At 46.0% G+C, this 27,022-nt stretch overlaps 2 protein-coding genes across 4 annotated transcripts in view; one reads left to right on the plus strand and one right to left on the minus strand.

Moving 5' to 3' along the window:
* Window positions 1-27,022, minus strand: part of PCDH11X (protocadherin 11 X-linked) — a 1,094,905-nt gene that overhangs the window by 726,462 nt on the left and 341,421 nt on the right. The gene's annotated exons all lie outside the window — the stretch shown is intronic.
* LOC115657300 lies at window positions 12,981-14,022 on the plus strand. Its single transcript, XM_030574961.1, has 2 exons — window positions 12,981-13,487; window positions 13,676-14,022. The coding sequence occupies exons 1-2, from the start codon at window positions 13,027-13,029 to the stop codon at window positions 13,890-13,892; spliced, it is 678 nt and encodes a 225-aa protein (XP_030430821.1). The 5' UTR covers window positions 12,981-13,026; the 3' UTR covers window positions 13,893-14,022.

A 27,022-nucleotide genomic window follows, 5' to 3' on the forward strand; every position in this document is an offset into this window, starting at 1 on the left:
AATGTTCAGATTTTTTGTATTAAACTAACATTTTGTTTAAAAACTTGACTCATGCTAAAAAGGGGGTGGAAAAACACCAAAAACCAACCCAAATGGGAAAAAAAAATTCAGCTCAAACGAAATGTTTGGTTAAAAAAAAAAAAACTAAAGAAACTGAGTTTCAGTAATTAAATAAACAAACAAACAAGCAAACAAACAAACAACAGGTCAAAGCATTTCAAAGACAGATATTCCAAAAAATAAATTTGTTTTTATCCCAATACCCACAATAGGCACGCGCTGTACACAAGTACATTTAAAATGATGGCATACTGTATCTCATTCCACTCTGGGGAAGTTCAGAAAAATCAACTTTGCAAGGAACTCTTATTAATATTTTTTATTTGCACAACCGCTGTTATCTTTGAAAGTCAGAATACAGGGAAATAGCTTACAAAAATGTTATTCTCTTTTACAGAAAGAAAAGTTATAATCTAACTTCATCAGTATCTTGTTTATTTCATAAATTCTTACTGTCTAAAGTCTCTAACAATTCTTCTTATAGACTGTATTTAGTACAGGTCTTAACATAGACATTCTTCTACCACTGAAATTGTACCAACTTCTTTTTTTTTTAAATTGTCCTATAGATTTTTATAAACTATTTATAGAAAAAAAATCAAGATAGTATCTTCCACAAGACCAGGGGCTTTGTGTGTGGGTGTGTTGCTGCTTGTTTATTCTTTTTTTTTTCTTTTTTTTAAAAAACACCTCTGCCTCACAAGTGTAATTTAAATCTGGAACATATCTTGGAAATAGCATATGAATATATGATTGGAAAATACCTTGTGAGTGGTTAATTTTCCTGTTTTGATTCTGAAGTGCAACAACAGACCTAGGAGCTATAAAAATAATTTTGATCCTGGAGTGCTAGAAGGGCACTTGTCTGCTTATTACAGTGCATTTAGTAATATGTTTATGCCATACAAATGCCAGAGCTAGCAAAGAGTTTAACACTCAGATTTAATTTCTCAGCTTGAACATAATTCTTCAACAGAAAAGTAAAATTAAATTCCTTAATATTTGTGCCATGAAAGTAGCAGCAAAGAATTTAAGACAGCTATTTAATTTCAGTTAAGGTAAGGTATTCAATCTGAGAAAAGTCATACTAAAATCCTTATTACTGTCATGAAAGTAGCAGCATAAGGATTTTAGATTCTGCCTCAAAAATGTAACTAAAAGTATACAGCATTTTCCTCCAGTTTCCTCATTTCAGCTCACCCATTTTGTGATTTGGAATTGTTACATAATTTAAATTGTCTGCACAAACACACACACAAGGTATACACTTGTACTCTACTACTGATTCAGTTTGGATCCAGTATATATTCTTTAGCTATGATGCCAGTCACACAGCTATAATTAAAAAGTCAGTCAGGGATTCAATTTTAAAGCACTCCCTTCAAGGGTTTATATTAACTGGATAATCAAACTGTGGAGGTTAGTATAAAATTTAATGTTAAAAAAAATCCTCACTTAAAAGTGGTATTTTTTTCCTCTACATTTATCTTCTCACAAAGAGGACAAAATGAAAAATGATAGCTTAAAGTGTTTCACATTTTTATTATATGTAGGGCTGGTACCACAGCCTATTATTATGGTTGCCAGACAATTCCCATTATAAGACTTTATCAGTTGCTGAATCTGTGACAGACTTTTACTGTTTGGGCTGAAATTTTCCATGTTGGATGTCTGCCTCAGGCTGAAAAATTCTGGAAAGTTTCGGTCACAACTGTTTAGCCATTTCCAAGAACATGAGTAAAGAAAAATAAAGAAAAATGGCAGAAGTGCTAAATGACATTTTTGTTTCAGTTTACAACAAAAAGGTTGGCAGCGATTGGACGCCTAACATAGTGAATGCCAGTGAAAATGAGGTAGGATCAGAGGCTAAAATAGGGAAAGAACAAGTTTAAAATTACTAAGACAAGTTAGAGGTCTGGTTCATGCCCTAGAAGGATTCCCTAGCTCAGGGATCAGCAACATTTGGCATGCAGCCTGCCAGGGTAAGCACTCTAGCAGGCCAGGCCAGTTTGTTTACCTGCTGCATCCGCAGGTTCTGCCAATCGCAGCTCCTACTGGCCGCGGTTCACCACTCCAGGACAATGGGGGCGATAGGAAGCGGTGGCCAGCACATCCCTCAGCCCATGCTGCTTGCTGCAGGCCACATTGGCCTGGGATGGTGAACTGCAGCCAGTGGGAGCTGCGATCGGCCAAACCTGCGAACACTGCAGGTAAACAAACCAGCCTGGCCCTACGGGATGCTTACCCTGGTGGGCCGCAGGCCAAAGGTTGCCAAGCCCTGCCCTAGCCTATGAAACCATGTCCGTGTTGACCAAGTTCAGTGGCAGGTGCAGAGGCTCATTGATGCAAAGTTTTCAAAAATGCCTTAATCCATTTTTTTTAAATCATATTCATTTGGCAACTGACCCTTTGTGTAATGTACTAGGGTTCAAAAACTGCCTGTCACTAAAGCAACTATGATTTTAACTTCACCAGTACAAGGGAGATCTGAGTGTGCACATCAGACTCCTTTACCTGCTACCATGGAGGTTCACAAGGCATAGTTTCTTGATTTTTGTTTCTGTAATATCGCCTGTTCTCTCCAAGGTACCACACTGCTGTAAATTAGCAAAATGAGCTCCCCTGTGCATTCTCAAATTGAATGCATTGCATATGGAAAACAAATTCCAAATCAAGTAACCAATTTGCATTGCATAAATTGGATTGTGCTTCTGTTTTGCTAGGTGCAAAGCAGTAATGTACAGCTTTTTTGTTTCTGTTTCCAATTTATTTGGATGATTTTTTTTTTAGTTATTTCCTGGATTAGTTACTTGTTGTAACCACAAATAGTTAGATATTGATAAATCCTTATTTCTAATCCATAATCCCCTTTTATTTAGTTGACCAATCTCCCATTGCATGAAAACTATCCATATATTACTATACGATGGTTACCCATAGCTACCTTGGATTCACAACCCAGTCCTATTGGTAATACTTGATCAAATCTATCGTTTCAAAACCTATTTCAAAAATACAGTTAGGTCTTACTTTGATGATATAGTCAGGAGCATTTATTGACTAATTTTTGCTTATCTTCACTGTTTTTAAGCACTTAAATTTTACCTGTGTTATAACTAGTAATTGTGTGATAAGTAGTTATAATAGGCACACAAGTAATATTTTAATATTAAATATTGTTTTATCAGCACTTATACACTCATGTATAAACACTGTATATAATATACAGATATACAGGTAGATATACACACACACACACACACCTCTCACATCTGTGTTTCACCATTTATCTACAGTAAACAAAATCCGTAAGAACTTCCATAAAGGGTCAGACCAAATGGTCCATTTAGCCCAGTCTCTTGTCTCCGACAGTGGCCAGTACCAGCACAGGAGATGTGTACAGAAAAATACCCATTGATGGACCTATCCTCCATGAACTTACCTAGTTCTTTTTTGAAGCCAGTTATAATCTTGGCCATCACAACTCCCAGAGCAGAGTTCCTTTTTGACCACTATTGCGCACTGAGATGAAGTTCCCAAAGAACTATCTGAGGTGAGTCCAAAATTTCTCTCTCGAGTGGTAATAACTAGTTTAGAACCCATCATTATATACGTGTAGTTGTGATTATTTTTTTCTACTTTGCACTTATCAATGTTGAATTTCATCTGCCACTTGGTTGCCCAGTCATCCAGTTTTTCAATCAGCTTGGACTTAACTATCTTGAATAATTTTGAATAATCTCCAGTTTTGACACTTAACTGTTCACTCCCTTTTCCAGATCATTAACGAACATGTTGAACAGCACAAGTCCCACTACAGATCCTTGGGGAACCCTGCTATTTACCTCTTTCCATTGTAAAAACTGACCATTTATTCCTATGCTGTTTTCAGTTTTGTGAAATAGGCCTTTTTAAAGCAACAAGTGTGTGTGTGCGCATGTATGTGCCCACACCCGTGTGTGTGTGTGTTTGTGTGTGTGTGTGTGTGTGTATTACTGGTCTGGACTTTATCCTGTTTGCACATTAGCGATGTCATCACAACATGATCACTTATATCTAAGTTACCTTAGATTATTAGTTCCTCCTTATCTTTAGGGACAGAGGTCTTAAAGAATCTCCCGTGTTGGCATAACAATTCAGAGTTAGGAAAGTGTGGCCTATAAGGTTTGAGAAATACCAGGGATGTTTTAGTATTTGCAGCAGGAGACCCCCATCATGTCATTCAAAATTGAAGTCTCCCATCATGATGATTACACAGTTTCCTCCCACCCCCACACACATTATAGGTTGGTGCATAAGGGAGTGGGACAGTCCTGTTCCCTAGTGTGATTTAGTGTTTCTGTAGTAGATGCAAACTAAAACCACTTTTTATGCTTATCTGGTGTTTACTCAACTGCCTTAATTAGAGGTCTCACCATAGATACAAGAATTGCTAGACAATTTCGTAGTTTATTGCCATTTTACAGGTCTTTCCAACTCATATAGCCAACAACAGCGGGTCGCTGTCAGGTATTGGTACGGTTTTAGTCCTGGTGGAATTGCACTATGTACAGATCCATAATATGCTCTCTTTTCACTCTTACATGCTGTAGTGCAAAGAGCTTCTCTGCTTACCTAGTTGCTAAATGGCCCTCATCACGATAGTAACTGAGAGCCTCCATAATAGCCTGGGGCTGACAAGACCCCTCAGTGCAGACTCATTGCTGCCTAACCCAGGAAATACTATCTTTGGCCTCATGTCACAGATTTTAGTCTCAGGCCACTATCCTATCTAGGATTTGCCATGCAGCAATTAAGGTGCCTGATCCTGAAGGAGGCCGAGCACCTTTTGAATCTGGGCTTTACTTAGTTCAGACAGAGGAGGACTAAAACAATCCCAACAATGATCAAATATGACTTAAACCGAACAGGTTTTGGCCCTAACAAGTAGCAATACACTTTTATAAAAATGGTGTGATGTCGCCCTGACATTTCATCTTGGGAGGTATGCTGCCTGCTGGGGGCCCATATCTGAGACGTTATGGAGGCATTGTCAAGGATTATCCACCCCTCTGACTACTACCCCATGCTACTCATCCATGTGGGCACAAATGAGACTGTGAGATGTAACACTGAGTGGATCAAGAGTGACTACAGGGCTCTGGGAGTACAGGTGAAGGAGTTTGGAACGCAGGTGGTATTCTCTTTGATTCTTTCTGTCAAAGGTAGGGGCCCGGGCAGAGACAGGTGCATTGTGGAGGTGAATGCCTAGCTGCAAAGATGATGTTGCCAGGAGGACTCTGGCCTCCTCTACCACGGGATGCTATTCCAGGAAGGACTGCTAGGCAGAAATGACGTTCACCTCTCGAGGAGGGGAAAGACCCTATTTGGACACAGACTGGCTAACCTAGTGAGGAGGGCTTTAAACTAGGTTCGACAGGGACAAGTGAGCAAAGCCCATGGGTAAGTGGGGAACATGCAGACCTGGGAGGTGGATCAGAAATAGGAGAGAGCATGGGCCATAATGGCAGAGAGAAAGGAGGGTCAAGGCAAAACTGGGAGACAAGATCAAATCAGTATCTTAGATGCCTACATACAAAAGCGAGAAGTATGGTAACAACCAGGAAGAACTGGAAGTGCTAATAAATAAATACAACTATGACATTGTTGGCATCACCGAAACTTGGTGGGATAATACACATAATTGGAATGTTAGTGTGCATGGGTACAGCTTGCTCAGGAAGGATAGATGGGGGAAAAGGGAGGTGTTGTCTTACATATTAAAAATGTACACACTGTACTGAAGTAGAGAGGGACATAGAGATGGAAGTGTTGAGAGTCTCTGGGTTAGGCCAAAAAGGGTAAAAAAAAAGGGTGATGTCATGCTAGGAGTCTACTACAGGCCACCTAACCAGTGGGAGAAGTGGATGAGACTTTTTTTAAACAACTAACAAAATCATCCAAACCCAAGATTTGGTGGTGATGGGGGACTTCAACTATCCAGATATATGTTGGGAAAATAACACAGCGGGGCACAGACTATCCAATAAGTTCTTGGACTGCACTGCAGACAACTTTTTACTTCAGAAGATTGAAAAAGCTATTTGGGGGAAGCTGTTCTAGACCTGATTTTAACAAATAGGGAGGAACTCGTTGAGAATTTGAAAGTAGAAGGCAGCTTGGGTGAAAGTGATCACGAAATCAGAGAGTTCACAATTCTAAGGAAGGTAGAAGGGAGTACAGCAAAATAAAGACAATGGATTTCAGGAAGGCGGATTTTGGTAAGCTCAGAGAGCTGATAGGTAAGGTCCCATGGGAATCAAGACTGAGCACACGTCCATGTCCGTTACAGCTATTCCCCTATTCCATTTTGTTTCCCCAGACTCCATTTTGTTTTCTGTTCTCCTGTGGCTGCCCTTCCCTGGCTGTTAAGTTGTTTACCAGGGCCACTGCCCTTCTCAAAGGGAGGGCCCCTTAAGTTGTTTAACAAGAGCCATTGCCCTTCTCAAAGGGATGGCCACTTGTGCTGCATGCTAAATGGGACCACTGCCCTTTTCAAAGGGTTAGTCCTGTTATCACCTCGTTGAACCTGGGCTTGGTGTAGGGTAGGCAATGTCCAGAGCTGCAAGGCCTATTGTGGTTTTAAGATCCTGGGCATGAGTCATAGTCTCATGTGCTCTTGAGTCACCTATTGCACAGGACTATGTCCAGGCATGTCTCTGGGCTTACCTTCAGTTTTTCTCCTGGTGCCCCCTCCCCCTGTGACAGAGGGAGCCTATCAGGATTACTGGTGGGAAACTGCCCAAGTTTGCCTTTAAAACCAGACATTTTTGAAACACACCTCAGAAAGGTTCCTGCATTGCTGCCTGGTCTGATCAGCCAGGGGTTCTGGGGGGTCCTTTCTCCGCTCTCGTTTTATTTTTGAGCGTACCCCCGTTTTTGAAAAAAAAAACCCCACGAAAAACAAATTGCTACCTGAGAGATCTCCTGATTATTGAGACTGTACCGAACCCTCCTTGCCTCTTCTGATGTTGCTGCTGCTTCTGCCTTTGCTGCTGCCTTGGGGACTGGTAAGAATCCCTCTGTAAAACTTTCTATACTTTATTTTATTATTTTAGCTGCTGGCTCTGTTTCCCCAGCACACAGACTCAAGCTAAACCTTGGTCTGTGTCTTAAAACCTCTCTTAAACTACAGGGCTCTTTGCCACTGCTAAGCTCTGCTCCTGTGGGCTTTGCCTTGGGGCTCTCTGCTTTCAGCTGTATCCACTGCTGTAGCCACCATCCCTTGGCTTCCTTGGGAGCTGGGTCCTGGATACATACCACTCTGCCCTCTGTAACCTCCCCATAGCATAAGGTGCACCATAGGTCTTGTTTTTTTTTTAATTTAATAAGTCATAGTTTGTTAAGATTGTAGAGCTTGTAAGTTTCTGTGATATTTGTTGTGTTGCCTAATTGTTGGTTAAGATAAGTTTAGAAAATCATTGCCTGGTTGTATTCTGTAGCTGCTTGTCATTTTATATAAGTTTGATTAAGTTAGGGGATAGATAAGGTTTTTACTATTTGAATTTGTCTTCCCACTGCACCAAATCCCCCCCCCCCGAGCTCCCCAGTCACTCATTGCAGTCTCTCTGCTGTTTAAACTTGCAGCCTGTCTGCTCTCTGTGTCTCCCTGAGTTTAAATCTCCCTCTGTAGCGCCTCTATCTTTGGTTTCTGCTCCACCACGTGCTCCTCTTCCCCCATCTCCTAACCTCATTCCTCTACCACTGCCTTTCTCTCTCTCTCTTTTAATCCCTTCCCCCACGTGTTCACCCCGCTCCTACTGCTGCCAAACCTCAATTGTATTACTGAAGTCTAGCATAAAACCCCATTGGTTACCCTTTTTCTCTCTCACACACCTCACATTTTATATTTACACCACTGTGACACATTTTTACCTAGAGTTGTTGGTTATTTAACACATTTTACCCATAACTGTTAGTTGGTTATATGCTGCTGTGACACACCCTTTACCTAGAAATTGTTAGCTACCTGTTACATTTATACTTCAGTGTTAGTTGGTTACCAACTGTATTGTACCCCACTGTATTGTACCCCACTATTGAAACCCCCTATACTATACTAAAAGAACTCCCTCCCCAATTGCCTACCTTAACAAACCCCATACCCCTCACTATTAAATTTTCCCTGTTTTTGCATTTCTTAATAAAGTTTATTTTGCACCCCACCTGTGTGGTAATTGCTCCCCAAGATCCCATATACCTGCAGGCAGGGACATGGCGTCACGAACAGGATCTTGGGGTAACAATTACTGCCCTCCCTGTCCCTGGAAAGAGGCCAAGACCTCTGGGACAGAGGAAGATCAGACCAACCACCTACAATACCACTTGCTGCAAAGTAAACAGCAGCCTAAGGCCCTAGAATGGATCTGTACTATTGGCAAAGGCCAGAGCTCCAGGGTGTATACCACCCCCCTGGGGCTCACTGATGTGGGGTGCCTCTTAATCTGCCACCCCACATTCAGGGCCAGCCCTGCTGATTCCAGCCTCCGGCCAGTCTGCACTAAGGCAGGAGAGCCAGCCGCAGATTCAGATCCCACCCGCCTCTGGAGAGAGGTGGGAAGGGTTGTGAAAGCCTGCGGGGGGGCTCCATCTAAGCTTGCCCCTGAACCTCGAATTTTGCAGGGGTCCCCCACCCACCAGATATTAACAGAACTGGTGCAGAAGCTGGATGAAATTCGAAAGCCCAAGAAACTGTGGCATGACATATATAAGCCCCAAAAGGTAGCCACAGTTACCTATGAGATCCTGGCTCAGGCCCTTGATAAACTAACTGTTTTCTATGGGGCCCTAATGACCTCAGCCAAGGAGGCCACTAGCCAGGCTAGCCAGGAGGGACCACTGCTGACCTCTAGCCTGCCCAGTCCCAATAAATCCCCTGAAAAACCACCCCCATATACCCACCCAGAGACCTCATCTCCCCTCAAGAAAACCCCACTATACCCAGCCTTACCTTCAGCCCCTCTAGAGGCCCAAGCCCATGAACCTGCACCCACTGTCACCTCTGGTGAAGCCCTGCCGGTATCCATCAGTCGTATAAAGATTGATAACCAGGGCAATACCACACAGGTGACAGAACTCCAACCTCGCTCCAAAGCAGAGATGAAGGAGTTCATCTCGGACACCGCTAGGGGGGCCAATGAGCCACCACTACTGTGGCTAGGCCACCTGGCTCTGGAAAACGGACAAGAGTTAGTGGATAGAGAAGAGGGCATAGTATTAGCCAGGACCAGTAACTGGTCCAGGGGTCTCTCAGGGAGCCTGGTAATATCTAAAACTGCATGGCCCCTGACCGCCCCAGCACTGGCCTTCCTCCATTTACAGCACTCCCTTCAAGGGATCCAAGTCCCCAGAGGAAGCGTCAAGGACATCTCTTCCCTCAGATGTGCCATCGCAGGGGGGTCCATCATGCTGTGGTCCCCTACCCAACACCCTCTGGGGCTCACTCAGGCTCAGATTAACCAGGTCAATGCCTTCAGACACGTTATTGACCCCACCGAGATACCCATAGACGAAGCTGCCATTGACTTAGCCATGGATAGCAGTACCATCCCTGACACTGGGGCAGTTCTGTGGCTAAGGGGGTATGCTAGGCGCCCCATTGGGCGACTCTATGAAGCCCTCGAGAAAATAAGATGGCCCTCGGCCCAAGCTCTACCCATCAGTCCACCCCCACCACACATCAGTCCACCCCCACCACACATCAGTCCACCCCCACCACACGCCAGTCCACACCCCCCACATGCCAGTTCACAACCCAGGCCCCAGTACTCACAGCATTCATTTACAGAACGCAAAATTTTTGGGTTCTTATTGTACAAGGGCCTCACTAAGGAGGTTGTACGTAAGCTCAATAGTGAGCAGCAAAGAGCCTTGGCCATAGCTCTGGGATGGGAAGAGTGCTCAGAACCTTCCCAGCCAAAAAACGGGTAATGGCCGGGTGCTTGGCGGCGGCCAGCACCCGGCAAGGGGACCCCCGCCCCTATTATCCACTAGTTTTTGACAAGGGTCTCGTCATCCCCTTTTTGCTGGACACGGGGGCACAGGTGTCCATTGTTCCTCCTCACGTCCCTCAGACCCCCACAGGACACACCATTTATGTGCAAGGCCTCAACAGCACAGAACCCCGTGCAGAAGTAAAGGTACACGCATCCATAGGCCACACACCAGTAACATTTCGGGCCCTAGTGGGACCCATGCCACTCCTTGGGGTTCGGGAGCTACGGCATTTTAAACTGGCCGAAGCCGTGCTTGATGCACTACCAGTCACCCTATCGGGTGCCAGTGCCCCCCATGAACCTGAACTTCTCAACCCCACACCCTGGAAATACAGACCCATACCCACAGCCCCAGAAGGTCAACCACACATTGCCCAGCTCATTGAAACATTGCTTAATGATAACAAGATTCGGCGTGTGTCAGCGAGCAAATACTTGTCCAGTGCATGGGGAATCCCAAAACCACACAAAACCAATGAGTACAGGATGGTTATAGATTATCGCGCCGCTAACAAACATATACGATCAGTAGCATTCGCCGCCAAATGGGATATCTCCACTATAGAACGCATCCTACTGGACGACACTAACCAATGGGCCTGTACAATAGACCTAAAAGATATGTTTTATCAGATCCCCCTCTATGACCCCAAGGGATTGTTAAACTTCGCTTACCAGGGAGCCCAGTACCAATGGCAAGCGTGTCCCCAAGGGTACAAAAACTCACCTGCCTGTGCCAGTGAGGCCCTAACCCGCACATTAGAGAAGGTACCATCCCTCCCCAACATTCATGTTGTCTATTACGTGGACGACATTCTTATAACTGGCACCATACCAACTGAAGTACAAAAGGTCACTGAACAGGTTCAGGCCGCTTTATCCACCGATGGGTGGAACCTCAGTTTGCCTAAAAGTGTCCTCACTGCTACTTCTACCTTTCAGTTTTTAGGTTTTACTGTAGAAAAGGGACAGCTACGCCACTTAACTTACCACCCACTCACGAATTCTTTCCCCTTGGGGGTAGCTCCCCCCAGACGTGAAGTGCAGCATGTGTTAGGTGTAATTAACTATCACAGACAGTTTCTCCCTGCTGCTTTGTTGCCACAACTATCTGTTTTGCAGCAATATGCCAGGAACATTAAAACCCCTTGGACACCAGAGGCCGAGCAGGCGGTGTCTTCTCTGGCTGCCTGGTTGGGCTCTGGGCCCACCTTGGCTCGATGGAATCCCACCAACCCTATTGAAATTACCCTCACTGTGTCCTCAGACCATGTGGCCGTAACTGTGTCCCAAGAGGACCTCCCTGTCCACAATCAGGCCCGGAAGTTGTCAGGACCCGAATATCGTTATGGGCCTGTGGGCATTGCCATGCTTGCTGTCCAGTGTGCTCTCCCATGGGGTAAATCTGCCACAGGCACCCTAAAGGGGCTTCATGTGGAGCTTCTCCCATACCTCACCTTCACCCCGGCCCCCCAGTTCCAGGGAGCCCCTGCTACCTGGGAGCGACTCGTTTACCAGGCCCAGGAGGTATTTGGACATTGGGCCCTCAAGTCCTCCTCCACTGCAGCTCCCACTGAGCCGGGGGCTATTGCCCAACTGAGTGCCTATGCCCCTTGGATTGTATCTGATGGGGGCACATCGCCTTCTCCCCGAGCAGGAATGCTGTGTGCTACCTGTAACACCCTCAAAGTTAAACCCTTAGATTTTTCCAGCTCAGCTCAGAAGGCCGAAGCAGAAGGCGTCCTACTGGCAGCCTCTCACATTGTGGCAGCCCACCCAAAAACACGCGTGGTCCTGGGAGTGGACTCAAGCTACTGCGTGTCCATCCTGATGGGAGAAGGACGGCCCACCGCTCATGAAGAAATATGGGCACAGATTACTCAACTGGCAGCACAGTCCAAGCTGCCATGGTTTGTTACTCATTGTCCTTCACACAGGTCTGACAGTAACTCTCTTCATTCCAGCCTGGATCTACAACTCCGAGAATATAAGTGTAACATATCCCAGGTTAACATTATCTCTTGCAGTGATCCCTTCATCACCTGGCTTCATAAAGAGTGGGGGCACCTGCCTGCCCGTGCCCTACATCAGCTGTTGACTGACCGAGGGAGACGAACATCGAGCGTGTCTAGGCAGCAGTGCACCCAAGCTGTTCAAGGGTATCTGAGCTGCCAACAGGCACGAGTCACTAACAAGCCTGTCTATGCTCATGGTGCTTATAGCCCTGAGCACTTTAGCCCAGGTAAAACCTGGCAGATGGACCTCATTGGCCCCCTCCCAGGGGCCAAACAGTATCCAAAGGGGCTTGTAATAGTTGACCTAGGGTCTCGTCAGTTAATGTGTTCTCCCCTCAGGCGATCTACTGCACCAGCTGTTTCTGTGGCCCTTCTCCAGGTAATTGCTGCCTGGGGGGCACCCGAAGAGATCCAGACCGATGGAGGGCCACCGTTCACCAGTAAAGCTATAGACCAGACGGTGTCCCAGTGGGGGGTGCGTCTTCACACCCACCTGCCATATCACCCCCAAAGCAACGGAGTCGTAGAGAGACGGATCGGAATGCTGAAGACCCAGATTCGGGCCATACTTAGCACCCCTGATTACAAGGGATGGGACCGGGTCCTGCCTCAAGCCCTCATTTCCCTTAATACAGCATACAGCCGATGGCCAGAAATTGCTCCTAAACCACGGGAACCTTGGAAACCTGCCTATAGTATTTCTCAGCCAGTGTGGGTCTCTATTCCCAATGCCCAGGGAACCTGCACTCCATTAGCAGCCACCATCATCACACCTGGCCGGTTCCCTAACACCTATCATATTCAAATAGATGGACGGGGCAAGCCTGACCTGGTCCACCACAACTGGCTTAGTGTTCAGTCATAACAGGCCCTAGATGGGCCAATTTTCTTTTATGTCTCCATAGGAATCAGTCGCCATGATTGCCGCCCCGCCTCGAGAAAACCCCCTGGTTGCCTGGTTGAGAGCCTACGCCCTACAGGAGGTCCTCATCGGGAACCTGTCAGATGTCCCCCCATCACACGATTGCGTTGCCTGTACAAGACCAAAGGCTTCAGAGGGAGGGTCCCCCTTCCTCTGGGAGTTCCTCCCCCTCACGAACCTGACTCCACAGCATCCAGCTTCAGCCTGCAACAACACAAACTGGGTTCATCGGCCTCTGTTCACGTGCAACACCACCAGCGACGACCAAAGACCCAACTCATTCGCCCCTGTTGCGGTGACAGGACCACTCCCAGCAGCCCCCTGCATCGTGTTCTTTGGCTTCTCCAATCCCACTCCGTTGGGGCAGTATCCCAATTGCACCCAATGGTTCATAGGACCTCGGCCTAACTCAAACCCCAAGAAAGGAAGCTCAAGATACCGCACTGAGTTCACCAGGTTTATTAATCATCTTTCAACAAGTACAGTGTTTAACCCCACCCAATACTTATCCACAGCTCAGACCCATGTAGAACTGAGACAGGTCAGAGCCGCCCACCTACTATGGATGGAGGTCGATATACCACCTGGCCAGAAATCCCCCCAGCGAAGCTCCATCCATGACCAGTTTTTACCCTCTTCCCCAGGACAAGTGTGGCTCTGTGGGAACAACATTGCCCGGACTGCTCTACCCGCATTCCCAAAGGGGGTATGTGCCATCGGGCAACTCGTCATAAAGGGAGGAGGGCTCTTTCACCACCGTCGCCCCTTCTTCTCCTCACCACGCAAACGACGAACAGCCACCGCATGGGAGCGACTCAAGTCAGCCACCGAGATGGTCATAGGAGGGTACATACAGTTTAACCCCCTCTCATACAGTTTAACTTTACAGCAAATCCGTGGACTGTCGCTTGGTCTGGAAGCCCTCACCAACATCACAGCAGAAGGACTTCGTCGAACCAGCGACGCCCTCACTATCCTAGCCAACTACGCCGAGCAGAACAGTCTTCTGATCCAGACCATTCTACAGAAGGACTTTTGTGTCGCCTTGGAGGACCTCGATCCTCGCTTTAAAGGACAATGTTGCCTGCGCCTTCAGCCTGGGTGGAACAATGTCTCAGCCGTGGCTGACCAACTATCCTCCCTCTCCATCCAGATTCGTAAAGAGCGTAAGCAGTGGGATTGGTGGCAAGCTCAGTGGTCCAGCTGGGGGTTGGAGACCTGGGCTCAGTCCATCAAGCAGTGGCTTATCACTGTGGCTATTGTTCTTGTGGCCTTTCTGTTGGGGATAGCAGTGGTCAAGCAGCTAATTCATAAGGTTGTGACAGCCCTGCCTTTGCAGGTGAGGTATTCCTCCATCCCCTTGGACAGCAGCAAACCACCACCTCCATACTACGAAGACGATGACTTGTAAAACCTTTTTTTTTGTCCTCTTTTTTTTTTTTTTCCTTTTTTGGTCTTTGCATGGGACATCCCCCTCACAGCCCGTTCAGGTCGGCCAGGGGGGCATGTCCGTTACAGCTATTCCCCTATTCCATTTTGTTTCCCCAGACTCCATTTTGTTTTCTGTTCTCCTGTGGCTGCCCTTCCCTGGCTGTTAAGTTGTTTACCAGGGCCACTGCCCTTCTCAAAGGGAGGGCCCCTTAAGTTGTTTAACAAGAGCCATTGCCCTTCTCAAAGGGTGGCCACTTGTGCTGCATGCTAAATGGGACCACTGCCCTTTTCAAAGGGTTAGTCCTGTTATCACCTCGTTGAACCTGGGCTTGGTGTAGGGTAGGCAATGTCCAGAGCTGCAAGGCCTATTGTGGTTTTAAGATCCTGGGCATGAGTCATAGTCTCATGTGCTCTTGAGTCACCTATTGCACAGGACTATGTCCAGGCATGTCTCTGGGCTTACCTTCAGTTTTTCCCCTGTGCCCCCTCCCCTGTGACAGAGGGAGCCTATCAGGATTACTGGTGGGAAACTGCCCAAGTTTGCCTTTAAAACCAGACATTTTTGAAACACACCTCAGAAAGGTTCCTGCATTGCTGCCTGGTCTGATCAGCCAGGGGTTCTGGGGGTCCTTTCTCCGCTCTCGTTTTATTTTTGAGCGTACCCCCGTTTTTGAAAAAACCCCCCCCACGAAAAACAAATTGCTACCTGAGAGATCTCCTGATTATTGAGACTGTACCGAACCCTCCTTGCCTCTTCTGATGTTGCTGCTGCTTCTGCCTTTGCTGCTGCCTTGGGGACTGGTAAGAATCCCTCTGTAAAACTTTCTATACTTTTATTTTATTATTTTAGCTGCTGGCTCTGTTTCCCCAGCACACAGACTCAAGCTAAACCTTGGTCTGTGTCTTAAGACCTCTCTTAAACTACAGGGCTCTTTGCCACTGCTAAGCTCTGCTCCTGTGGGCTTTGCCTTGGGGCTCTCTGCTTTCAGCTGTATCCACTGCTGTAGCCACCATCCCTTGGCTTCCTTGGGAGCTGGGTCCTGGATACATACCACTCTGCCCTCTGTAACCTCCCCATAGCATAAGGTGCACCATAGGTCTTGTTTTTTTTTAATTTAATAAGTCATAGTTTGTTAAGATTGTAGAGCTTGTAAGTTTCTGTGATATTTGTTGTGTTGCCTAATTGTTGGTTAAGATAAGTTTAGAAAATCATTGCCTGGTTGTATTCTGTAGCTGCTTGTCATTTTATATAAGTTTGATTAAGTTAGGGGATAGATAAGGTTTTTACTATTTGAATTTGTCTTCCCACTGCACCAAATCCCCCCCCCGAGCTCCCCAGTCACTCATTGCAGTCTCTCTGCTGTTTAAACTTGCAGCCTGTCTGCTCTCTGTGTCTCCCTGAGTTTAAATCTCCCTCTGTAGCGCCTCTATCTTTGGTTTCTGCTCCACCACGTGCTCCTCTTCCCCCATCTCCTAACCTCATTCCTCTACCACTGCCTTTCTCTCTCTCTCTTTTAATCCCTTCCCCCACGTGTTCACCCCGCTCCTACTGCTGCCAAACCTCAATTGTATTACTGAAGTCTAGCATAAAACCCCATTGGTTACCCTTTTTCTCTCTCACACACCTCACATTTTATATTTACACCACTGTGACACATTTTTACCTAGAGTTGTTGGTATTTAACACATTTACCCATAACTGTTAGTTGGTTATATGCTGCTGTGACACACCCTTTACCTAGAAATTGTTAGCTACCTGTTACATTTATACTTCAGTGTTAGTTGGTTACCAACTGTATTGTACCCCGCTGTATTGTACCCCACTATTGAAACCCCCTATACTATACTAAAAGAACTCCCCCCCCAATTGCCTACCTTAACAAACCCCATACCCCTCACTATAAATTTTCCCTGTTTTTGCATTTTCTTAATAAAGTTTATTTTGCACCCCACCTGTGTGGTAATTGCTCCCCAAGATCCCATATACCTGCAGGCAGGGACAGTCCAGACTAACCCGCGGCATCGGCGGGTTAAAATTGATTGCTCAGGGATCGATATATCGCGTCTAGTCTGGACGCGACGTATCGATCCCCGAGCGCGCTTACATCGATTCCGGAACTCCATCAACCCGAACGGAGTTCCGGAATTGACACGGAGAGCCGCGGACATCGATGCCGCGCCATCTGGACGGGTGAGTACCTCGATTTTAGAAATTCGACTTCAGCTACGTTATTCACGTAGCTGAAGTTGCGTATCTAAAATTGATTTTAATGCCCTAGTCTGGACTGGCCTGAGGGGAAAAACAACTAAGGAGAGTTGACAGTTTTTTAAAAAGACATTATTAAGGGCCCAAAAGCAAACTATTCCGCTGGGTAGGAAGATAGAAAAATGTGGCAAAAGACCACCTTGGCTTAACCACGAGATCTTGCATGATCTAGGACAGATTACAAAGGATGAATATAGGCAAACAACACAGGAATGCAGGGGCAAGATTAGAAAGGCAAAGGCACAAAATGAGCTCAAACTAGCTACAGGAATAAAGGGAAACAAGAAGACTTTTTATCGATACATTAGAAGCAAGAGGAAGCCCAAGGACAGGGTAGGCCCACTGCTCAGTGAGGAGGGAGAAACAGTAACATGAAACCTGGAAATGGCAGAGATGCCTAATGGCTTCTTTGTTTCGGTCTTCACTGAGAAATCTGAAGGAATGCCTAACATAGTGAATGCTAATGGGAAAGGGATAGGTTTAGAAGATAAAATAAAAAAAAAAAAAGTTAAAAATCACTTAGAAAAATTACATGTCTGCAAGTCACCTGATGAAATGCATCCTAGAATACTCAAGGAGCTAATAAAGGAGGTATCTGAGCCTCTAGCTATTGTCTTTGGAAACCATGGGAGACAGGAGAGATTCCAGAAGACTGGGAAAGGGCAAATATAGTGCCCATCTATAAAAAGGGGAAATAAAACAACCCAGGAAACTATAGACCAATTAGTTTAACTTCTGTGCCAGGGAAGATAATGGAGCAAGTAATTAAGGAAATGATCTGCAAACACTTGGAAGGTGGTAAGGTGATAGGAAATAGCCAGCATGGATTTGTAAGAACAAATCATGTCAAACAAATCTGATAGCTTTCTTTGATAGGATAACAAGTCTTGTGGATAAGGGAGAAGTGGTGGATGTGGTATACCTAGACTTTAGTAAGGCACTTAATACGGTCTTGCATGACATTCTTATCAATAAACTAGGCAAATACAACTTCGATGGGGCTACTATAAGGTGGGTGCATAACTGGCTGGATAACCGTACTCAGAGGGTAGTTATTAATGGTTCCCAATCCTGCTGGAAAGGTATAACAAGTGGTGTCCACAGCGGTCTGTGTTTGGGACTGGCCGTGTTCAATATCTTCATCAACGACTTAGATATGGCATAAAAAGTACGCTTATTAAGTTTGCAGATGATACCAAACTGGGGAGGCATTGCAACTGCTTTGGAGGACAGGGTTATAATTCAAAATTATCTGGACGAAATGGTCTGAGGTAACAGGATGAAGTTAACAAAGACAAATGCAAAGTGCTCCACTAGGAAGGAACAATCAGTTTCATCACATACTGGGAAGAGACTGTCTAGGAAGAAGTATGGCAGAAAGGTGATCTAGGGGTTATAATGGACCACAAATTAAATATGAGTCAACAGTGGTGATGCTGTTGCAAAAAAAGCAAACATGATTCTGGGATGCATGGACAGGTGTGTTGTGAGCAAGACACGAGAAGTCATTCTTCCACTCTACTCTGTGCTGATTAGGCCTCAACTGGAGTATTGTGTCCAGTTTGGGCACCGCATTTCAAGAAAGATGTGGAGAAACTGAAGAGGGCCCAGAGAAGAGCAACAAGAATGATTAAAGGTCATGAGAACATGACCTATGAAGGAGGCTGAAATAATTGGTTTGTTTATGTTTGGAAAAGAGAAGACTGAGAAGGGACATGATAGCAGTTTTCAGATATCTAAAAGGGTGTCATAAGGAGGATGGAGAAAACTTGTTCACCTTAGCCTCTAAGGATAGAAACAGAAACAATTGGCTACAGCAAGGAGGTTAGGTTGGACATTAGGAAAAAGTTTCCTAACTGTCACGGTGGTTAAACAGTGGAATAAATTGCCTAGGGGAGTTGTGGAATCTCCATCTCTGGAGATATTTAATAGTAGGTTTAGATAAATGTCTATCCAGGTATAGACAGTATTTGGTCCTGCCATGAGGGCAGGGGACTAGACTCGATGACCTCTCAAGGTCTCTTCCAGTCCTAGAATGCTATGAAAGATATACACCTGGGGGAATTTTGTGCCAGAAAATTAAAAAGATTTTGCACATGATATTTTAAAATTCTGGCATATTTTATTTGTCAAATAACACAGTAATAACATCAGTTTCAATTATGGTGGTAATTTATTTCAAAATACCATCAGCAAGTATATCTGTAATAATACAGACAACAAAAAGTTCAGTAAACGATTTTTTGACAAAGATTCCTTACTAGGTGTATAAATATGGAACTCCGAATAATAATTTATTTAGAATGACAACACAGAACCATGTTTCCTGCACCCCTCAGATGCAGTGCAAAGGCTTGGGGGAGTCAGGGTTCATGGAGGAGCTGAGGGAGAGGGAAGTAATTGCTAGGAAGGAGGCTGGGAATGAACTTAAATGGTTGTTGGGTAAAGGTGGGAAAAGTATGGACCAGGGTTATTTTGGAGTGGGAGGGGATTGTTAGGGAGAGTTTCCCATGCAGATCCTGGCTGACCCATAGCCTCTCCCATTCAGTCAGGCACATCTGCTCCTATCCCCATGTGCTCTTTCACCTCCCCCACTCAGCCAGCCCCTGGCCCCATATGTCCCTGCGCTCCTTTCAGCCAGACCCCTCCCTTTATGACCATGTGTCCCTGCACCCCCTGTGCTGCTGTGTTCTCGTGGGGGCATAAGACAGAACTGCAGCAACTTTTCAGCAGAAGCTATTTTCTGCAAAAAAATTAAAAATATGCATGGCACATGAAATATGCGTACATACAGTGGTGCAGAAACCCCCCAGCAGTAAAGATAAAATAAAAAGTCAAAAGTCACAGCTTTCCAGCTATAAATAGATCACAAATTGGTTGTGTTGTGGCAACTGTAGCATCTTCTGAAGTCTCTCCCCGCTGATTCATTTTCAACCTGGCTTTAGGCCTAAGTACTGTATGGAGACAACACTGGTCCTGATGCTAAATAATTGTCTATTGATGGACAAAGGACAGATGTTCACGCTAGTTCTAGATTTATCAGCAACTTCAGTAGCGTAAACCCAGAGGCTCAGTTGACTCCCATGGTTGAGGGCCTGACAGCAGCATATAGCGTGTATCACCAGAAGATCTCGCCCTGTATCTTGGCCAGACTAGGAAAGTGAAGATTCTGAACAATTAACAGAGCAGTAAGCATGACACAAACTAATTGGTGGTACGGTAGCCTCACCATCCCCTTCAGTGACCTCACATACAGTTATACTCTGTCACTCCTTAATGTTGAACCTACCATACTCTCAGGACTCTCATGAGGAGTGAGCACCTTCTTAAGCTAACCGCTGGGCTCTGAGAGGCAGACTAACCCAGCTCAGCAGGCACAGTGAGAATACTCATTGGTACAAGTTGAAATGAGTGCACTTATACTACTTTTCCTTCCTTCCTTCCTTCCCTCATGCTGATGTGTTAGGGAAAAGGGAGGCATGCAAGAAGGGAAGGGGGACTGCGACAGGCCCGAACAATGCCAATCTTTGGTCAAGTTTTGGCCCTTCTGCAGTTTGGTTTAATTAGAGCAGCTCTCAGGTTGCTTTGAACAGTTAAGAGTGCCCAGCCTGGCAGAGAGCAGCACCAGGATCAGAAATTTACAGAGAGCATTGAGGAACATCCAAACATAAGCTGTAGTGTAGACATAGCCTTGATGTTATAATTTGCGTCACTCAGGTGGTGTGAAAAAGCCACCCTGCTGACAACATAACTTCCCCCACTGACAGCTACTGCCATTCATGGAGGGTCGTTTTCTTATGCTGACATGCGAGCTCTATGCCAGACTCACTGCAGTGATATATGTTTAGATATGCCCTTAATGCTTCAAACTTAGGCCATGTCTACATCTAAAATTTTGCAGCGCTGGTTGTTACAGCTGTATTAGTACAGCTGTATAGGGCCAGCGCTGCAGAGTGGCCACACTTACAGCAACCAGCGCTGCAAGTGGTGTTAGATGTGCCACACTGCAGCGCTGTTGGGGCGGCTTCAAGGGGGGTTCCGGGAACGCGAGAGCAAACCGGGAAGGAGACCAGCTTCGCCGCGGTTTGCTCTCGCGTTCCCGGAGCCACCCAGCAAACCGCAGGGAAGGAGACCTGCTTGCTCGGGGTTCCGGGAACGCGAGAGCAAACCGGGAAAGGAGACCAGCTTCGCCGCGGTTTGCTCTCGCGTTCTCGGAGCCACCCAGCAAACCGCAGGGAAGGAGACCTGCTTGCTCGGGTTCCGGGAACGAGAGAGCAAACCGGGAAAGGAGACCAGCTTCGCCGCGGTTTGCTCTCGCGTTCCCGAGCCACCCAGCAAACCGCAGGGAAGGAGACCTGCTTGCCCGGGGTTCCGGGAACGAGAGAGCAAACCGGGAAAGGAGACCAGCTTCGCCGCGGTTTGCTCTCGCGTTCCGGAGCCACCCAGCAAACCGCAGGGAAGGAGACCTTCTTGCCCGGGTTCCGGGAACGATAGAGCAAACCGGGAAAGGAGACCAGCTTCGCCGCGGTTTGCTCTCGCGTTCCGGAGCCACCCAGCAAACCGCAGGGAAGGAGACCTGCTTGCTCGGGTTCCGGGAACGAGAGAGCAAACCGGGAAAGGAGACCAGCTTCGCCGCGGTTTGCTCTCAGCGTTCCCGAACCACCCTGCAAACCGCAGGGAAGGAGACCTGCTTGCTCGGGGTTCCGGGAACGAGAGAGCAAACCGGGAAAGGAGACCAGCTTGATTACCAGAGGCTTCCTCCTTCCACGGAGGTCAAGAAAAGCGCTGGTAAGTGTCTACATTGGATTACCAGCGCTGGATCACCAGCGCTGGATCCTCTACACCCAGAAAAAACGGGAGTAACGGCCAGCGCTGCAAACAGGGAGTTGCAGCGCTGGTGGTGCCCTGCAGATGTGTACACCTTCAAAGTTGCAGGCGCTGTAACTCCTCACCAGCGCTGCAACTTTCTGATGTAGACAAGCCCTTAGGATCTTTTTGGTTTCCATTAGAGAAAAGATCCTGCTGTGAAATCCCGATTGGATCTGCTTTCAGAGTCGCCCCCCCACCTCCAAACACACTCTTCAGAGGCATAAGGAGCTAGGGTTACTGTTCCAGCTCATCTCTAATTGCATCCAGTTCTATCCAGCTAGCCTGAGTTTTTTTCATATCCATGGAAAAGACTTGCATGTAGTATGGGTCTGAACAATGCCATACTTACTCCTTGTATACATCAGAATGTACATGGGGAGAGAGAGAATAGTGTGAAAACATTATTTCAGTGATATTTTGAAGAACATACTTTAGGACTGAGAAGCCAAATCAGGATAAAGCACAGATTTTTTTTTCCACCCTAGAAGGCCCGTCCCTGATTCCCTACTCCAAACACACTTACCCAACAACTGCTCTCACCACTACCTCCTCGCTGGCTGCTTCACTTTCAATATTGAGTTTCTGTTAAATAAACAGCTACTTGATGGCTCCTAAATTAGCTTTTTCTAACAGGTACATAGTATTGAAAGCAGTCCAGCCACCTGGGAAACTCTGCTGAATGTGACAGAAATCAAAGAGAGAAAATGTTGCCTGCCCTCCTGTATTCAGCTCAGCAGGAAGCCTTCCCCACCCAGGCTTCTTGTAAATTTGCTTTTCTAAAGGTCTAACTGCTTCTAACATTTAGCATCTACCAGAATAGCAAGCGTAGCAGGTTTTCCTGAATTCCAGACATGTGTCACCTTTTCTAAAGGAATGGAAAGTTAAATACCACAAAGCTGCTAGAAAAGCTCTGTGGAGCAGAGAACTGCCAGCTTGGCAGTTATCCTGGAAAAGGAGACTATGTACCTATACCCATTGCTCACAATGGCTTTATCATCACTGGTGCTAACCTTGTGCTCAGTCTGGTTTTTCCTACTTCACACAGTACATGTTCACAAATCCACACACTGTTATCAGTGCCACATGGTGAGGCAGCCACCACGCTGTGAGCTATAGGGCAGATTATGAAGTTGCTTTTATTATGTTGTTACCTATGTGAATACACACAGGGCACCCTCTCCTGAGTATCACTGTGCCATCTCTATGTGTTCTGACCCCTGCCTGGTAGTAGTTTACCTCATATTCCTCTGCTCAATGTCCATGGTCCCACCCTGACTGCAGTTTCTCCAGGCTTGCCCAGCTCTACTGCCTGAAACAGCAGAACAGTGGCCGCTTGTAATGAGGTACTGTCCCTTTAAGACTGGAAGAGGTAGCAAGGCCAGTTACCCTGTTCCAGGTTTCCAGAAAAATCAAAACAGTGAGTGAGAGGAAAATGGTCCCTGTTAACTGTTGGTGGTCTGGGAGAGGGAAGACATGGGGAAAAACTTACACTGTTCCTTTAAGTGACCACGACAAGGTGCCTTGCAGAATGGTAGGACACGCTTCCCTCTCTCCCACCTGGTCCAGATTGGTATTTTGGATTATTAGACGCCATTGATGAGAAGTAGAAGTGTAGTCAGATGACCAGCAGGTGAAGCTTCAAGCCTAGCCGAGAGGCAGCTGCTGAGGGGAAGAACTAAGCAGACATCAAGTTTCTAAAGCAGGGTGGTGAAACCCTGATCTAAAAGGATGAACTTGCCAGTCAGCCCCACAAAGAAGAAAACCCTAAATGCAGAAATGGGTGAAGGAAGCTCAGTTTAGGGGGAGCTGAGCTATGCTGAATATATTAAAACCCAAGAAGGGGACAATATTGCCTTAAAAGATATTTTGTTGTGAGTAGATTATTTCTGGAACCTTAGAGGAAAAGTGAGGGCAGGGGCGCCTGCAGGGCCACACCAGGCCATGAAGGGGGTGCAACTAGGATGGCACATGCCTATACTTTGATAAGAGGGTATCATCATGCATCCACTTGGCCATATGAATCGGCCAGAATCCTGGTGCAGCTCTGGGCTGAAGTGACAAAACACACGACTTTAACAGTAACAATGGGAAAAGGAAACTGAATGAAGGTGTATCAAAGAAGCAGTAAGATAATACAGAATTGAGCAGACTAGACCAGATCAGAAAGCAGTGCAGAGAGAAGATAAGGGGACTAAAGGTGAGCTACTGGAAGGCCAGGAATAAGAATAAGAGATCCAATGATGCCCCAACAATCTGTTGTTTTACAGTGAATGGACTGTGTTCTGAGCATCCACACAAAACACAGAGCCCCTTTTGTATGCACTCATCTGTGGAGCGGGGTCATGCATGGGTTTCAGAACTTGGTGTCTGGAAAGCTGTGACAGAAGCTTGGATGTGGAGCAGGGAGAAGAAAAGGCACAGGGGTGGCCCTCACCGTGGAGAGGAGTCAAACCTGATTCACAGTAGCTGGTCCCCTCTCTGACACAGGAAAGCAAGCCTGGTGGACATTTCCCAAACTAAAAAAAGCAGGGAGGAATCAGCACTTCAGGCTGCTATCACTGGTTATTATGAGCACATACTCAGGTGGCAGGGTTCAGAATGGTAGCTGGTTAGTCTGGTATCAGCAAGAACAACGAGAGTCCTTGTGGCACCTTAGAGATTAACACATTTATTTGGGCATAAGATTTCATGGATTTTAACCCATGAAAGCTTATGCCCAAACAAATTTGTTTCGTCTCTGAGGTGCCACAGGACTCCTCGTTGTTTATACGTAGGTTGGGTTGTTCTTAGTCTATAACCTCACTTCAGCTTCAATACGAGGACAGATGCAGTGGCCAGCTCCTCACTCTCCTAATCACACTATTCAAAATGGCAGACAGTTAAAAAGCTAAAAAGGTTGGTAGCCACATCCTAGCCACAATATAAATTGGCATAAAATTAGCTTCAAGATTCAGTACCATCCAATCCCCTGCATATTACTAAGCCCTGCCATCAGTGCAGCAGCCAGTTTACTGGCGATCTGATTTTTTGTCCATTCTCAGAGAGTAATAAACAGTGTGACCAGACAGCAAGGGTGAAAAAATCGGGACAGGGGGTGGGAGGTAATAGGAGCCTATATACGTAAAAGACCCCAAAATCAGGTCAGTCCCTATAAAATTGAGATATCTGTTCAGCCTAGTAATAAAATAGATTTTTTTTCAAACCAGTAAAAATTCTTGGCAATTGCCAAGGTTCCTTGGTAGGGGAAGCCTCTGCTGCTGTTGCCATAAATTGTAATCTCTGTCCAGTCATTTATCAGTTAATCTGTCAAGAGTCATACAAAGTTTTCCTCAACATAAATGAATGGTTTCATCACCAATGCCTGGAATAACATGTCTTTCTTTCATTCTAGTATCTAAAGCAACAGATCTAGTAAGGTTGCAGCAGTCTGAAAAAGGTGCAACATAATAACAGTTGCTGCTACGCCTGCTCATAACCGACACCTGCCCCATATCCTCCTCCTCCCCAAAAAAATATTGGATAGCTGGAAGGTACAATTTCTTCTCGTGGGACAATCCTAAGGAAAAGTTCTGAACAGGCAGACGTGATCAGAAAAGCATGTGTAGTTGAAGAAGCAGCAGAATATGGAGAGTGAGCGGATGAAAATGGAAAAAAGAGGTTCAGTGGAATCAAAGAAAGGAGGAGAACATGATTTCATGCACCATGATTGTGAGATGGATTGATATATAGAGTTTCACAGATGCAATTTGAGAGATTCTTCAGGGTCCCTGAGGTATAGGAGCAAATTACTAGGCTCAGGATCCTCATGGAATTATCTGAAATAGACAAAATGCGGTGAGCTGTTCCTGGGAGACCCTAGCAATGAGGCCATGGAACACCACACCTTCACCTGCATCATCTTCACTCCACACCTGATCCAAAGTGCTATAAAGAGAATGGATACCCTAAGATGTTTACAGTCCTGATGATGGACAGAGTTTCTTATGTTTACACAAACTTCACTGAGTTAGGGTAACTGATATGCCCACTTTTTTAGTGCCAATGAATTTTCAATGAAGTTGGAGAACGGAATCTTTATTTCTTTAATGCATGAATACACACTACATTGAATGCAAGGCAACAGCCCAGATGTGCCACGTAGGCCCATTATTCAGCCCCCTCCCCGTATTTGCCATGCAGTTGAAATATGCGAGCACAGCAGTATCCCCTTATGGCCTTTGCTATATGCAGGTGCTGTGGAACTAAGGTTTGTCTGTAAGTCCACTCCAATTCATAATTTTGGGCAACCTAGTCCATCCCAAAGTACTCTCTCTCAAGCTCACAAAACGTTGTGAAGCACACAACATGCCCAATCACATGGATGGTGTTAAAAATGCTGCAATCCCAATGAATCAATAAGCAGTAACATCTTGCCTTTAGTCAGCCAAAGGCACATTCTATTGTACTTGCTCCATGTGGTCGTTAAACTCCTCTTGTACTGTCGGTGCATATCAGGATAAGGCCTCATCAACCAGAGCAGGAGAGGGTATGCGGGGTTTCTGAAATCACACTGGACAGGGCCAGGCCATTGATGAGTGTGTTGTTAAGGGAGAATGTACCAGCTTGTCCACACTGAAATAGTCCAGGCTATGGAACACCTGGCATCATGCACCCTTCCAGTGCATCTGAGGTACAGTAGTACCGAGGGCCTGCATAACAATGGAGTAAGTATGCTTCCTCATTAGTTCATATAACAAGGATAGGATGAAAATGTATGTCCAATCATTGTGCCCATGCATTTCCAGAAACCCATCAATTCAAATCTCACAGTTATTTTAGGAATAATTCCAATTCTGACAGAGACAGCAAAGCATTAATCGTCTTGCAAGCTTCCACATACTCCTAACTGCAAGCCACTCCCTCAGCCTTTTCTGGCCCCCAAACAGCCCTTGAAATCCCAGCCAAGAACTCCTAAAAGCAATTTGTTCAAACGTAGGAAAAAGAAAGTACCTCCATACAAGCAGTGGCTCCTGGTCGTTAGGCAGAACAAGATCTATACATTCAGGAGGTTAACAGCACACCATCATAGCAGCTGGGTACTGCCAGGAAATGAATTTCCCAGGCTTATCAGATTTCCTTCCACAAACTCAAGTTCCCTTCCTTTAGCCCTATGACCTCACTCCTGATCCTGTTTTTTTCATTAGTTGTCCCATGTATTTATTTGGTATCACAGACCTGTGGATCCTCCCCTTAGGCTGGGGGGAGGTCCTTTAGCAGTTGGCGGGCTCTGCCCCCCCCCTTTCCTGGATACCAACAGGACAAACCCAAGAAAGAACAGCCAAGTTGCCCCACAACAACTTGCAAATGGAAGCACTGAGTGATACAGTGAGTTGTAGTGCTATGAATCTTGGAAAATGAGCCCACACAGCTGCTTGTACAGTGCCAG

This window comes from Gopherus evgoodei, chromosome 9 (genome assembly GCF_007399415.2).
Source record: "Gopherus evgoodei ecotype Sinaloan lineage chromosome 9, rGopEvg1_v1.p, whole genome shotgun sequence".
NCBI classification, from domain to species: Eukaryota; Metazoa; Chordata; order Testudines; family Testudinidae; genus Gopherus; species Gopherus evgoodei.

Coding starts and splice junctions, on each gene's coding strand:
- LOC115657300 (XM_030574961.1), top strand. CDS start 13,027: ATGATTGCCGCCCCGCCTCGAGAAAACCCCCTGGTTGCCTGGTTGAGA. Junction 13,488..13,675: donor TACCGCACTGAGTTCACCAG/GTTTATTAATCA, acceptor CCTCTTCCCCAG/GACAAGTGTGGCTCTGTGGG.